This window comes from Melopsittacus undulatus, chromosome Z (genome assembly GCF_012275295.1).
Source record: "Melopsittacus undulatus isolate bMelUnd1 chromosome Z, bMelUnd1.mat.Z, whole genome shotgun sequence".
Lineage (NCBI taxonomy): Eukaryota > Metazoa > Chordata > Aves > Psittaciformes > Psittaculidae > Melopsittacus > Melopsittacus undulatus.
Genome location: NC_047557.1, coordinates 36,459,398 through 36,475,499, shown reverse-complemented (window position 1 = coordinate 36,475,499; position 16,102 = coordinate 36,459,398). Strand labels below are relative to the sequence as shown.

At 38.9% G+C, this 16,102-nt stretch overlaps 1 protein-coding gene across 3 annotated transcripts in view; it reads left to right on the top strand.

Moving 5' to 3' along the window:
• The window catches only part of TJP2 (tight junction protein 2), a 66,665-nt gene that overhangs the window by 38,194 nt on the left and 12,369 nt on the right, over positions 1 to 16,102 (top strand). For all 3 annotated transcript variants that reach the window (XM_031054149.2, XM_031054150.2, XM_031054148.2), the window contains 9 exons: positions 4,251 to 4,304; positions 6,271 to 6,395; positions 7,910 to 8,012; positions 8,699 to 9,278; positions 12,793 to 12,896; positions 13,054 to 13,207; positions 13,891 to 13,999; positions 14,120 to 14,259; positions 14,749 to 14,812. In XM_031054149.2, the coding sequence (XP_030910009.2) occupies positions 4,260 to 4,304; positions 6,271 to 6,395; positions 7,910 to 8,012; positions 8,699 to 9,278; positions 12,793 to 12,896; positions 13,054 to 13,207; positions 13,891 to 13,999; positions 14,120 to 14,259; positions 14,749 to 14,812 (1,424 nt within the window). In that variant the 5' untranslated portion in view covers positions 4,251 to 4,259. The remainder of the gene's footprint in view (positions 1 to 4,250; positions 4,305 to 6,270; positions 6,396 to 7,909; positions 8,013 to 8,698; positions 9,279 to 12,792; positions 12,897 to 13,053; positions 13,208 to 13,890; positions 14,000 to 14,119; positions 14,260 to 14,748; positions 14,813 to 16,102) is intronic.

The window sequence follows — 16,102 nt, the reverse complement described above, 5'->3', positions numbered from 1 at the left end:
GGCTGATTTTTTTTTTAACAGAAGGTTACCGTATTGCTTTTTCCTGGGGTCTCTTAAAGCGAGAGATAAATTCCCAGTAGATTTCTCTACTGTGGTTTTGATGTGTTTCTGTGTGAAACTGAGGGCAGGATTTGAGTATGTAGGCCACTATTGTATTAGAATTACATAACCAGGTTGAGTGGTGGAAACAGATGAAAAGGCGGGGATGTACAGCATCGCCTCACAGATTATATTCTGCAACAATGAAGACAGCTCAAGCTCTGCAGAGAATGTGGTCACATGCAGTCAAAAAGTTGGGGATTTTGAAAGGGCGCGTGAGTTGCTTTTTGTTGCATCTTGCTCCAAATCTTCTCCCTCTCCCCCTCCTAAACCTCTTCCTTCTCCAGTTCACTTTTATAGCCAGATAACTGTTGTGGCAGGTCTTCTGGTTTTGTTCTTCTTTCAGTGTGAATGAAGTTGGTTTTGGTGATCCGTGGTAGCAAGTAATTGCATAATTCTCTGATGACTGTCAGTGGGAGTTGCAACAGCTGCCTGTTCATAGCACACAGATGATTTTAGCACTTTGACTAGTTTCCTGCCAAAGATTCTATTAAGCAGTCTATTTTGGGTATGTAGAAAGCACCTGTCATTTCGGTATATGAGCATTAGGCAGATTTAAGTAAATCCTGGCTACAGTGTTCTAATTAGAAATAGACTGACTTTAGTCCCTAATGAATTTTGACTAGCTAATTCTAGTAATACGCATTTACTGCAGGTAGCTTGATATCTTTGTGAAACCTGGGTAGACTTGCAAGACAGTTACTAGTACCAACTGGAGGAGGGGTTCATAACCATTTTGCCTGCCTTTCTCTCTCCAGTGTTTTGGTGTGCAGTCTCGCAGTGAAATTGTGATCCTATAAAGGGATACAGAGGCTGCTCAAGACCCCTTTGTGTTTCCTCAAAAAACACATTGTGAAATATGATTGTGAAATATGAAGAAATTGGCAAGGTGATGGAGACTTTTTGTGACCCATCACTCGATGCATTCAGATGAGAGTCATATTATTAGATGTGAAATACAGAAATACCATGATTGTGTTGAAGACTTAAACTTTAGCTATGACTGAGTCCTCAACTGATGATTTGTAGCATTTGTTGTTTCTTCCTCCCTCTCAATCTTCTCCATTAATCTGTCAGTATGGGTTGGCATTGTGGCAATGGCAAGCAGAAGTACGTTTTATAATGTTAAAGAGATTATTGCTTCGAGATTTGAGGGACGACAGATGTGTTTTCTGCCTTATGGGCTTCCAAGGTGACCATTTTGTTCTCTGAACTATGTTACAGCGCCTGCATAGCTTTATCAGTATGGCAGAACTAGTGCTGTTGTCTTGGTAATTCTGTTGCACAAAATCAGCTTTGCAAGTAGGTTGTGTTACTTCCCTTCACTAACATAGCATACAGCAAATGGGAGAGTTTCCCAAGGATCAGTTTCTGAGAATGTTAGTTTAACAATCCCTTATGAATTTAAAAGTGAATTAATTAATTAACCTTTGTTTAATGGTCTGTAACAGTTTCAAGCTAAAAATAAACCCCCAAAATTTATACCTAAAGTGTTTGAGGTAATCACTAAGGAACTTCTTCTAGGCACAGATGAGATGAAACTACAGGGCTCAACATCTTGCAAAATCTTAATTGTAGTGTCTGTAGAGAGTAGTTTCTCTTACTGCTTATTTTCCTACTAGATACCAAGAGACTTATTTGTCTGAGCAGAATAAGCCTGTTAGTTTAAGATGCTTTGATTTACTACATCTCTCAAATTGTACAGAAGGTGTTACTTCTGCCACTTCTCGTGGCAGGCCTAGTTTTCTGGAAGGAAAATTTCTGTAAACTTACCTGTTTCATACCCTTAAAACTGTCTCTGACATTTTTACTGTGCTTTTCTTACTCCTTTTCTGCAGTATTGACTACAGCAGTATTGACTGCTTGTTCAGTGCAGTACTGTACTGAACAAGTTGTCCTTTCTCAGGCCTTCTTTCAGTAGGTAGTATATTGAAAGACCTGATGCTAGAGTTCCTGGAAGAGTAAGGCAACTATGCTGCTCTTTGTCCCCACAGGTAGTAAGCTCTGGTCTATTGCATCCTGCCTGCCTTGCTATTTTGCCTGCACAGGGCTGGACTGAGTATTCTAGGCTGGGAGGTAGTGTTGGTAAGAACTGCATACAGTACAAACTGAATATAAGTGATGTTCTTGTTACATATGTAAATTTTTGAGGCTTTTATGCAGTGAGAAGGATAGAAAAGATTTTCCATCTCCCCTGCTTCTACAAAATTTGATCCCTCCTGCTTGTGCTTCAGATTTTACCCATCATTTGATGCTCTCTTTCATTTCTAAAACTTTCTTCAATTAAGTCAGCTAGAATTTAAAAAGGCTCTGAGGCCCTTCTTTAGCAGAGACTGGTTTTCTGCAGAGCTTAAATATATCGTGTAGAAGAGCAGGACAATGATGGTGGAGCTACGGGTCACTAGTAAGTAAACTGTTTACAGGTTTTCATACAAGCAGGACGAGCAAGCCTAGTCACTTCTATTTATGGCAGCATGACAGCAGCTCAGAAAAAGCGCTTAGTTAAGGAGAAAATTTTTACTTTTGGAAATATCTTTCTGTAAGGGAATGTATCTAGTGAGACAGTTCAGTGTCAGTAATTTGAAGGTTTAGACATGTCAACTGGTTAAATGGGAATATCGGATAAAATAACTTCACCATATGCTTCAGCAGAGTAATTCCCTGACCTGAGACATACTAATATAATAATAACGCTAACAATTATAGATGTGACTCATACTTGTCTGGTCTAGACAAGCAGAAATTTAGAAATACTTCTGATATTTCTAATACAATCCATCCTCTGCTCCCGCTATTTTTAATGAATTTTAATAACATCCAGAAGGTTCTGGAAACTGGAGAGCATTGTGCATTTTCTGAGAGAACAGTGGAAATTTAACACAGTTCAGCGTTACAAAATTCCTGAAGAATGCTGAATAACTTGCATATTCCCTCAGGAATTCTGACCAGGACTTGTGTTTTAAGTTTGTTTTTTAATACAGTGAATGTGCAATGGAAAATGTAAACCTAGTTCCTCTTTGAGGTGCTCAGAATCCACTGAAGAATACACCGTAGGGTTCTTTGCATTCCAGTGACAATGTCCATAGCTTGCTAAAATGCTGTGTACTTTCAGAAGGCTTTTTCTCTGGAAATAGGGGGAGTGCTTCAAAGTACAGGCATACCCTTCTTGTGCCACTTCTCTGTCTATTGTTTTTGAGTTTAGTGCCAGTAATTCCTTTAATGCCTTTAAAAAGACCATTTAAGTCAAAACTGAGCTTCTGTCTGAACTTCAGTTTTCTAAGCAAATTCTTAACAAATTTCTGAAAGAGATTACCACTTCTGGCAGTAGAAACAGATAAACCTATAGCATGTACGTACTCATGTAATTTCTGGATTTTTTTTCTGCAGTGGATGCTTCGGATTTTGAAATGTTTGCATTGCATCAAACATTGTGGTTCATTTTTCTTTTCATTTTAAAGGCACTGAAGGGGTTGGCTGTATACTATATGATGCATCACCATATGATTATTCTGTATTATATTTTAAGCTGTGATGTTGGAAACGTTTCAGGTTATATCAGATAAACTGAGGAGTTCAGGATCAGTTTTAACTGGAAATGTGGAAAAGAATTTTCTGAGAAGTGTCACAAAACTGAATATACCAGTGCTATATAGTGACACACTGCTTTCCTGTAAAATTTAATTTTTCAAGTGGAACCTAAATACTAGGTTATGTAATTCATAGTGGAGGAACATTTTGTTAAATCCACATGAACAAGAAGCAAAAGATTTGAAGGCTAGTTCATTTTGAAAGCCTCACTTTCAACTGCTAAACTTACTCCATACTGGAGTGGAGAGTATTTTGTGTGTTATTTGAAGTGGGGCTGTATAATGCCGGTATGATCTGAATTAAATGCTTTTCCTAATTAATACATTTACAGAAAATGGGAATGAGCTGTTAAATAGGAGAAATGTGAAGGGATTCTACCACTCTGGACCTATTAATATTTAAAAAAAAACATAATTAATTGAAATACATAGATTTCATACTAACTATGAAATTATCAGAGTATGCGTATTATTTCTATACCTATGTTTTAATAGGATATTTCACATTTTAATTGAGATAGTTGTATGCTTTGTGTTTTACAAATTGGTTTCTGTGTGTAACAGGCCCCAGGCATGGAAGAACTGATATGGGAACAGTACACTGTGACCTTACAAAAGGTGAGTGAGTGCCTGTTATATTTTTAGTTTACAAATATTCAAGCCCTGGTTTACTCTTAAGTATATTTTATGATAGATGTTATTAGCATATCTTAGTCTGGAATAGGATTAATTTGTTGTCCAGATCACGTATGTTTTCCATTTTTAAGGCTAATTGCCAGTTAGTTGCTCATACAATAGTGTGACTCTTTAATGTTGAGCGTAAATTAAATTAACAAATTAAGTGTTAATATATTTGCTGATTTTTGGTCGTGACAATGTCATGTACCACATGCCAGCCATATAGCAGATGGTTCTATCAAGCAGTTGTAGTTAATGTCCAAGCTTATAATAATAACTGAACATGTTTGCACTGCTTTTCTTTTTTATATACTTTAATATCTACCAATGTAGAATCTAGCAGAAAAGTACTGTAGCCAAATTCTAAAGTGTGTGAGCTACAGATGTCACTTTTAGCAATTTTTATGAGAAAAGAGGAACCATTTCATTGTATAGAGTCCTTCTAAGTCATAGTAGACCACTTGTTTACAATGGCTAGGCTGCCACACAGTGGCACAGGATATACACTTTGGTGGTGATGGTCTTCTCAACTGTTCTGGTGATCTGAGTTCAGTGAGTAACCTTTACTGTGCTCCTTCCATCTTTTCACATGTTCTGCAATGAACTCAACTTGGATGACCTAGGGTAAAATAGTGATCTTTCTTGTTTTATGTGCTGAATTGTTGAGAAAGAATTGTTGTTTAGGTTACAGGGGTAGATAGGAGAAACATGGCAGAACTGGACCTTAGTTCCTGTAATGTCCAAGTTTTCAGATCTTGAATATTGTGTAAATGAGCATTACTTCTTTGCCTCAGAGACAGGCTTAAACTACTGAAGTGGCAAAGACTATTGGACTTGGTGCCTCAGCCACTACCATTGAGTTTTACTGTTATTTTGAATCTGTATTGTTCTGGCTCAAAGCATCAAGCTGCTTCCTGTAAAACAAAGGTGTGGTAAGTGAAGTGCTATTTAAAATTCCTCAAAGGAATAACCAATTAGTATTGACATTGGTGAAACGTGAGTTGGTATCTGATAAACTGCACACTAAGTGTGAGTTAGGTGAAAAGCACCACTTTATTTTGGTGTATTACTTTGGCACTGTGTTAAAACATTTTGTTAAATGCAGCATAATTTGTATGTTATAGTGATAGGAGGTGTATGCTAAATAACTGATAAACATAAACCTTTGTGTTTAACAAAATGTATGGTTTTACACACACTTTCTTGTCTGCAGTTCAGTTATACTAGCAGTTCTCGGCTCTAGTGTTACAGATGTGCTTCCTTCAGACCCTAATTGTTTTTCCCTGATTCTGTGAATGATTTTATGAATGCCATTTTAGGGCTTCTACGAATCTGATATTTCTATGATTATAAGTTTGGCATAAATTATGTATTTAAAATAGTTGATTGTGATAGAGGATAATTATAGAGAATTTACAAGTTCACTGATTGCTTTATGTAATCAGCCCTGATCTTGTTTAGTCTGGTCAAAGAGTAAGTAGTTATTACAAACTAGATAGCATTATTGATAAAGATGAGATCCTGGAAAAGCTGTTAGAATTTTCCAGGCATCACTAACAAAATAGATTTATCTGACAGTAAATTTGATATGAATAACTAGTGGGATGGTGGAACAAAATGCAGGCTAAATTAGTGATTCCTTTGCTTAATTACTATCACAAGGCTATAGACTGAGGTTTTGGAACATGGGAACATACTGTCTTGTTACATGGATCTGTAAATGCATTTCTTTTTTTAAATCTAGAGGTGCTGTGTATTCCTGCAACTCTCTGCACACAACTATCATATTTTTTAATAATGTTGAGGTAGGGTGCCATTACAGGAGCATTCATGTTACTCTTGTTTCTCCTTATCAAAATACGTACAGATGGGATTGATTTTTGTTGTGTTTGTTTTTGTTGTAAAGGATTCAAAACGAGGATTTGGGATTGCAGTTTCTGGTGGCAGAGATAACCCTCTTTTTGAAAATGGTGAAACATCAATAGTCATTTCGGATGTTCTCCCAGGTGGTCCAGCAGATGGATTACTTCTGTAAGCAATTTCTTTGGTTTATAGCAGTAACCCTTACACAACACCACTATCATCCATTTTGTTCTATAATTACCTGGATTTGGTAAATTATGAAAGATACTAGGTAAATTGATTATAAGGTAATACCAAGCAGTTTGGGCACATTCAGATAAAATACATTCTGAAGAAAACTGAATGCAAAGCCATTCCTCCAGCAAACCAAGGAATATAGATCTAACCTTCAGAGTGGAGAGGGAATTAAAAGCCTGCAGTCCTGCTGTAAGCATACGGAGATGGGAGCTCTTGAGGTAGTGTTACAATATTTGATACCATCTTTGGACAGAGAAGAGAACTATTTTAGCTCTCACTTAAGCACAGATGAAACTGATACAGGAATAAAGCATGCTGTTCTGGCATACTCATTCAGTAAAAGGAGTTGGAAAGGTATGAAAAGATGCACAAAAATCATTCAGGAATTGGAGAAGGTGCCTTACAAAGAAAGGCTTAAAGAATGTAATCTATTTAAAAAGATAATTGTGATGTGACTTGATTACAATGAAAAGAAAATAATGGGTACTAAAGGTTTCTTTTATTTAGCATAAAACAGTACAGTAACCAATAGTTGGTTAAGCTAGTGGTCTGACTGTAAGGTTAGTAACTGAGTAGAAACCAGAATAAACTAATAAAGGAGTGGTAGCTTTTTTAATTATCTTTTTTTTTCATCTTCTTCATTTCTTGTGCTGAAATGCCATTCTGGAAGAAAATGTTTTTTCAATTAATCATTCATTGTGGGACTGTCTCCTGGGGGTGACTGAGTTAAGTCTTAGTGGTCTATTTGACATGCAGGAGGTCTGAATTGCCCAGTTAGTAATCTCTTTTGGCCTATGTTTTAGAGCATGGCGGACTTTTTGTGGGTTATAGTGTCATTGTTCCTCCCCTCTCCTCCTTTCTCCTTCTTCAGTCACCTTTCTTCAGAGTAGATGTGACCTGAACACCAGTCTTTCAGAAAAGTGTATTGGAGTGATAGTTGGCGGGATTTGTCTGAACGATACTATGGCCACAGCAGTTTGAAGCTCTCTTGAAATTCTTATGTCAATATGAAAAAAAAAAACCAAACCCCTAGCACTAGGTGTGAAAGACAAGGAGTTTTCAAAGAACTAAAAAAAAAAAAAATTAATGGTCGTCACAATACTTTTAAAAGAGAATCTTCTTTGACATTCTGGCAAAGTACTTAAGATGGGCATAGTACATGTACAAAGATAGACACTGCTTCCCTTACCAAAGTCTAGCTTCTAAACATACTAAAAGCTTCTTCTAGTATTCAGGTATTGTAGTGCTTGTATAACAAACACAGTTTTAAAACAAATCTCCCTCTTAAAGTGAACAGAATCTAAAGGTTCCCCTGGAAAAAAAGATAGATTGTTCCAGTTTTCACGAAGACTCAAATATTTTTCTGTTTTTTTTCTTTGTTTGTTTGTTTCTGTTGTTGGGGTTTTTTTCTTATTCTCTTGGTTTTTGCCTCCTTCCTGTTCCAGAGAAAATGACCGGGTGGTCATAGTTAATGGGACCCCAATGGAAAACGTTCCACATTCTTTTGCAGTTCAGCAGCTTAGGAAAAGTGGAAAAGTTGCAACCATTGTAAGTAAATTATGGATGTGTTCAATTTACGTTGGTATGTACCTGTGTAAGATTTTGGTTTTCTTCTAATAGTTGTACAGTAAGTACATAAAGCAGATCAAGCCTTTGCCCAATATAGTGCCCAAAGACACAGCTTCTGCAAGTGAAACAAGTGGAAATTAAACAGCATCATAAAGTTATTCTGTTGCAAAATGTATATCCTCAATCTTCAATTTTAGTGTGTAATGAGTGGTAGTTAGAAAAAACAAAAGTTATGTGAGGCAAATGATGTCCTGCATAACAAACCTTGTCCAAGAATTCACTGTTCAGATTGGCTTTCATTAGTTGAGAGGCATCTACAGCTCCCTCTTATGGGGGCTTGTCACATTTTTTCCAAGTCATCTAAAAAGGAAAATAAGTATTTATTACTGATACTCTTGCAGAGGTAAAAGTATGCGGTTGCTAATCTGATTTTTTTTTATTTCTTCTACTATTCTTTAGCCGCCCAGTTAGTAAGTGTCTCTTACACATATCTATATATTCACACATCTATATAATTAATTTACTGGTTGTTCTGTAGGTAGAACATTGTTCTCACCCTCCTGTCTACCCCCCATTTGAAGAGTGAAGAATATTCATCTGTTGAATTTCACATTCTGACCATAAGAGGGTTTTTTTGGTTGTTTGTTCTGTATTGCACTGAACAGGTTGTGAAAAGACCAAGGAAAGTGCAGGCTGCTGCACTGAAGAGATTCCCCTCCGTTGATTATGAGGACAGAACTTTAGATGTAGTAGATGACCATGCAGAATTTGATGGCAAAAGTGCTCGAAGTGGCTACAGTGACAGAAGTTGGCATAGTGGTAATGGAGGGCGCAGCCAAAGCTGGGGAAACAGCCTGGATCAGAGCTATCAAGATGAACAAGACAGAGGACGTAACCGAAGCAGAGACCGTGATAGGGAATGCAGCTACAGCCGTGATCGAAGTCGTGGTAGGAGCATTGACAGGAGCTTGGATCAAGACTATAGAAGAGATCGGAGCAGGGGAAGGAGCATTGACAGGGATGGTGGCTATGAACAGAACTACAGAGGAGACTACAGCCCACCCAGCTATAGTCATGGATCTCAACCTGATCCTAGATACAAGAGGGAAGTGAGGAGTCGAAGTCAGGACAGACTTCGTTCCCGAAGTCCTTCTCCTGAAATACACCGTCGGTATGAGTACGTAGGACCACAGGATCAAAATGGACCAATCAGTGTTCTCTTAACTAAAGGCAGACACAATGAAGGTACAGTAGGGGAAGAGAGGAACTGTCTTGTAATACAACATGTTACTTTTGTCAGGGAGGGAAAGGAGCTGAATATTCTCTGTTTTTATTGAGTTTTCAAACTGATTGCTTAGGTTGTTCTTTTATTTTCTGTGGCTGGTTTGGGGTGCTTTTTGCCCCAGCACCTTGAACTTTACCTTTGAACACAGAATTGTTCACCCACATCATTTCAGTCCGTTCAAGCCACTGTGTCCTTTCATTTTCCATTATCTCTGCCCTGTTCTGGTTCTGGTGGGAAACATGGATCTGATCATGATTCAGATTGCAGCTGGCACATGTATAAAAGGGTCAGCTACAATGGGTGAAGAGGAGGCTCTGTCTTGAATAATGCACTTCTGTCCTTCAGTATAATTAAATCAGTTCCAAGGTTTGTTGAGTTGTTTGGTTCTCATACTTCAGGATGTAGTTAAAGAATACTGAAATACTAACAGGTGAAACAGCCTTTCCAAGCTGAGTATTAGAGTGTGTAAATGAAAGCTAAAAGCCTAATCTTTCATTTGATGTGAAATACTCTTGTGCTGTAAAGTGTATCTGAGATTAAGTTGTACGTCTTTTCTGTTTTGGGGGGTTTTCTTGTGTCTTGTTTTTGTTGGGTTTTTTTGGAGGTGGGGAGAGTTGGTTGTTGGTTTTGTTTTTGTTGGCGTTTTTTTGGCAGGAGTGTCTTGGTTTGTGGAAGTTTTGTGGGTGTTTTTCTTATTTTTCAAATCTGTTATGATTTGTAAGACTTTTTTGCTCACATAATCTTTGCACACAAGAGCGAACCTTTTTTTTCACGGATTCCTGCAAGGATCCCTTTCCCTCCTTCCTCTTTTTTCCCTGTGTATAATGTTTCTGCTTTCAAAGATAACACAGATAGGTATCCAGATAAGGAGAAACTTAAGGTGTCTTTGTAAAGTTTTATATATAGGTAGTAATTCCATAAGGATTCTGTCATTCATATGGATACTCTGAAGAATATATCAAATGCAATTTTAATTTTTCTTTTTTTTTAAGCAGATCATAGAATCATAGAATAGTTAGGGTTGGAAAGGACCTTAAGATCATCTAGTTCCAACCCCCCTGCCATCGGCACGGACACTTCACACAAAACCATATCACCCAAGGCTTTATCCAGCCTGGTCTTGAACACTGCCAGGGATGGAGCATTCACTACCTCCCTGGGCAACCCATTCCAGTACCTCACCACCCTAACAGTAAAGAATTTCTTCCTTATATCCAATCTAAACCTGTGCTATTTAAGTTTCAGCCCATTACCCCTTGTCCTGTCACTACAGTCCCTAATGAATAGTCCCTCCCCAGCATCCCTGTAGGCCCCCTTCAGATATTGGAAGGCTGCTATGAGGTCTCCACGCAGCCTTCTCTTCTCCAGGCTGAACAGCCCCAGCTTTCTCAGCCTGTCTTCATATGGGAATGCTCCAGTCCCCTGATCATCCTCGTAGCCCTCCTCTGGACTTGTTCTAACAGTTCCATGTCCTTTTGCTGTTGAGGACACCAGAACTCAATACTCCAAGTGAGGTCTCACGACAGCAGAGTAGAGGGGCAGGATCACGTCCTTTGACCTGCTGGTCACGCTTCTTTTGATGCAGCCCAGAATACAGTTGGCTTTCTGGGCTGTGAGTGCACACTGCTGGCTCATGTTCATTTTCTCATCAATCAACACCCCCAAGTCCTTCTCCACAGGGCTGCTCTGAATTTCCTTTTTGTCCAGCCTGTAGCTGTGCCTGGGATTGCTCTGACCCAGGTGTAGGACCTTGCACTTGGCATGGTTAAACTTCATGAGGTTGGCATCAGCCCACCTCACAAGTGTGTCAGGGTCCCTCTGGATGACATTCCTTCCCTCCAGCGTATCAATGGAACCACACAGCTTGGTGTCATTGGCAAACTTGCTGAGGGCACACTCAATCCCACTGTCTATGTCAGTGACAAAGATGTTAAACAAGACCAGTCCCACCACGGATCCCTGAGGGACACCTCTCGTTACTGGTCTCCAGCCGGACATTGAGGTGTTGACCAACAACTCTTTGAGTGTGACCATCCAGCCAGTTCTTTATCCACACAGCGGTCCACCTATCAAATTGATGTCTCTCCAATTTAGAGACAAGGATGTCATGTGGGACAGTGTCGAATGCTTTGCACATGTCCAGGTAGATGACATCAACTGCTCCACCCCTGTCCATCACTTTTGTAGCCCTGTCATAGAAGGGCACCAAATTGGTTCAGGCAGGATTTCCCCCTAATAAAGCCATGCTGGCTCTCACCCAGCACCTTGTTGTTTTTCATGTGCCTTAGCATGCCTTCCAGGAGAATCTGCTCCCAGATTTTGCCAGGCACAGAGGTGAGACTGACTGGTCTGTAATTCCCCGTGTCATCCATTTTCCCCTTCTTGAAAATGGGGGTTATATTTCCCTTTTTCCAGTCATCAGGAACTTCACCTGACTGCCATGATTTTTCAAATATGATGGCCAGTGGCTTTGCAAATTCATTCGCCAGCTCCTTCAGGACCTGCGGATGGATTTCAGCAGGTTCCATGGATTTGTGCACGTTCAGGTTCTTAAGATGGTCTTGAACCAGATCCTCTTGTACAGTGGGCCCAAGGTCTAGGTTTTCACAGTCCCTGTGTCCACCTTATAATAGAATCATAGACTCATAGAATAGTTAGGATTGGAAAGGACCTCAAGATCATCTAGTTCCAACCCCCCTGCCATAGGCAGGAACACCTCTCACTAAACCAAATCAGCCAAGGCTTCATCCAACCTGGCCTTGAACACTGCCAGGGATGGAGCATTCACAATCTCCCTGGGCAACCCATTCCAGCACCTCATTACCCTAACAGTAAAGAATTTCTTCCTTATATCCAGTGTAAACCTCTGCTGTTTAAGTTTCAGCCCGTTACCCCTTGTCCTATCCCAAGACTTGGGTGAAGATAAGTGTTTCTTTTCTGTTGTTCTAGGATCATGTGCTTTAAGACTGTTTCCTTTATTTTTGAATAGTAAATATACTGATCCAAGTAACTTGGATCAAATTGAATAAAGGGGGCATGGAATGCCCTTTGCTTGAAACAATTGAAACACTTATTGTGCTACAGATAGGACAGGTCAGCATGCAAAAAACAAAAAAAAAACAAATCACTCTTCTTTTAGCAGTTTTTTACCCTTTTCCCTCTCTACACCATGCAAAATATGATAGAGAATCTAGTCCAGCATATTAATAAGCACCTCCAGAACAAAGGCATTGTATGCTGTTGAAGGTACAGACTAATCACACATCTGTGATTGGTTTAGGACTGCTGTTTGTTCTCACTATAGTGACAGCACTGAGAAAGAAGACTTAGCCTAGGGTTAAGTGGGCTTACTAGATCTACATTTTTTAAATTTTCTCATGGTGTAATGAAGTGTGCTGCATATACACTGTTGTCTTAAAAAAATGCATCCTCACTCATCTTCTAAAATACAGTGGATTATTTCCCTGATTCCAGAGTACGGTCTCCGACTTGGAAGTCAGATCTTCATAAAAGAAATGACCTGTAGTGGCCTAGCGACCAAAGATGGCAACCTTCATGAAGGAGATATCATTCTCAAGGTCTGTTCTGGTTTTTACTGCTAGCTGTTTAGCAGGCACTTGTTATAGTGGTTACTTTGGAGAAAGTCATGTTATATTTAAGTTCACTGCTAAACTTGAGCACAGTATGGATTTGTTCGTTTACTTGCTCATGTTATTGTTGCCTTTTTATGTCCAGATCAATGGTACAGTGACAGAGAACATGTCTTTAGCTGATGCCCGAAAATTGATTGAAAAGTCACGGGGAAAGCTCCAACTGGTTGTCCTTAGGGACAGAAAGCAGACACTGCTCAACATTCCTTCACTGAACGACAGTGACTCGGAAATGGATGGTGAGGTCAATGTGGATAAAAAGTTCTGAATTCTATGCAGAGTGGAACTAGGTTCTTGATAAATATAACTAAACACAAAGAAACCTAAGTAATGGTCAATTAAGCATTAAGCTTACTTCCTTTAGGTGAAAGAAAAATTTTTTAGTAATCACGTGATTATATTTTGGGAGAGGCATATAGAAGCAGTGTTGTTGGGCCTAGCAAAGTCAATCTTTCTTCTCTGAATAACAAGTCAGTTGCAACTGGGTGCAACTTTTGTAAGTTTTACTGTGAAGACAGGTACGGTTCAGGTCTAAGGACTACTCTGTTTCTTTTGTCACTGAAAAGCAATGATGGGTGACTCTTAACGTGAACATGGTCTTCTGCTTGGGAACCTATATGTGACCCCAAATAATAGGCTCCTAACACTAGTTAATGAGTGTGTGTTATGCTCAAGGTAGTTTTGTGATGTGTGTTTCCTAAGGGTTGTGTGAAACCTTCCTGAAATATTTGCAGGGTGATGGGGGAGTGGAAGCTCTAAGAGGCACTTTATGAATACTGGTCAAATCCAACTTGTAATGAGAGTAAGTTTAAAGGTTCAGTTTATTTTAAATGTGAAAGCTTTGTAAATAATGTGGAATCAGAGGCATGTGCAGATAATTTAAAACAATCCTGCATTTCTTCATTTGTTGTTCTCTCCACAGACATTTCTGAAGTAGAGTCTAACATATCATTCTCCCCTCAAGATGATGGATTACATCATTCTGATCTAGATTCGCATTCATCCAATGAAAAGCTGAAAGAGAAAGCAAAGTAAGAAGTGACTTCTACTATTTTTGTAATCCACTATTCTAATGCTTGTCAAAGAAATTATTAAAATACATGGCATTCTTATACAATTTCACTACACTTTTTTCTTTTTCTTTCTTTTAGTGCAAAAGATGATCCATCTAGTAGGATGTCCAGGATGGGAGCAATGCCTACACCATTCAAGTCGACTAGTGACATTGCTACTCCTACTATTACAGCTGTAGACATAAAAAAAGAACTGAAGTACCAAGACGACCCTGCAGGTCAGAATCTGAAGCTTTTGGTTGTTTTTTTCCCCTAGCCACATAATATCTACTTACCCAGTCATGTTGACATATCTAGTATACTTTTCCTGTTAACCCTATCCTTACTCACAGAGACAAGGTCTGTCTTTGCTTAGTGGTGCAGGAAGAGAAGAAACACCTGAGATTGTTTGAAGGCAGTTGTTTATCAGAATTACCACCTCAAAAAGCAAGTAGTTTACTAGAGCATCTACTAGCCTATTGCTGTAAGCAACCAAATGAAGCTATACCTGAAGTCTTATCTGACTTGAAAGAGTTGTGTATTCATCCCTTGAACTTTGTTCTTCTTCAAGAATTAAAAAAGGGGAGTAAATTTGTTCTAGTCAAAGGGATGCTTGAAGTTGAAATCTGGCCTGGAGGGCTTTGGTTGCTATCAAATAGTTAAAAATTGCTGCCACTTACAACTTCTTTTAATAGCTCAGTAACTTCTGTTGGCTTTTCTACATCCAGCATCTCAACCAAAAGTTACAAGAACGATTCTTAAACCCAGCCCTGAAGATGAAGCAATATATGGGTAAGGCAGCACTTGCTGTGTTTTGCACTGAGTGTTTTTCCAGTGACGTCTGCCTGGTTGTTAGTTGCATGGGTTTGGTTTTGAAGTTCTGGCTTTTTGCCTAATTGGAGTGGTACTCCTTTTATAGCTTAATGCCAAGAAGAGATTACATGGTTTCTCACCAACCAAATTTGAGTTAAACTTAGGTTTAGAAGTACCTGCCTGGAAGTATAGACTTGCCTTCTACCCAGAAGATACAGAACTGTGCTTCTGGGTTTGCATGGGAACATACACAATGGTATATTTTTATTCTGTTCTCTTTGGCAGTACTTGAAGCATAGTATTTGGAGTACTGCGTCCATTTTGGGGCTCCCCAAGATGAGAAATACAATGATACACTGGATTGTATGACATAGGAGAAAAGACTGAGAAAACTTGGTTTGTTAAGCCTGGAGAAGAGGACTGCAGGAGCATCTTATTGCTGTCTTCAGTGAACTAATACGTAATGAGTGTAGAGAAAATGGAGCCATACTCAGTGGGGTACAGTAGTAGGACAAAGAGCAAGGGATACAAACTGAAGTATGGCAAATTTTGACTTGATACCAAGAGGAAAGCTTTTATTATGAGGTCATTAACCACTGGAACATCTTTCCCTTGTAGGTTGTCTTATATCCTCAGCCAGAAATACTCAAAAACATAACTGGCCAAGGTCCTGATCAACCTGTTGTGAGCAGAGGGCCATTCTAACCTGTGCAATTCTATGGAAATGTATTTTACACCTCTTTTGTTATTTTATGTGTACACAAAAGACAAACCTCCCTTTCCCCACAGTACTAAGATACAAAGAGAATGTCCTCCATTTAATTTGTAAACTAGCTTCTTGCAAGACAAAGCCAAACATACGTGTGTTTTTATACAAGCTGGAAACTTCTATGCAGAAATACTTTTCTTCAGATGCAAGCCTGTTGCAATTCTGGCCTCTACTTAGAAGCGAACCAAATGCTACTTCCAGAATTTACTCGCGTGGGGCTTTTTCTCTGATAGAACCTAGTACTGCTGATTCTTTAATAATTTAGGTACTGAAAGTTTCAAACTGTATTAATAGTAAATCAATTTCCATGTTTTCCTTTGAGAGTTTCTGAATAAAGAAGGGAGAGGAGCACTGAGATTGTAAGGAGAAGCCTAGAGATAAGGTTTTGAGCATATTCTGTAGCTTGGAGTATTTTCTTAAATGGGTTGTCTTCTTGGATCTTTTCTGGGTTGGACTCTGCGTATGTTGTCATTGATGTGCAAATTAATCAAGTGATTATT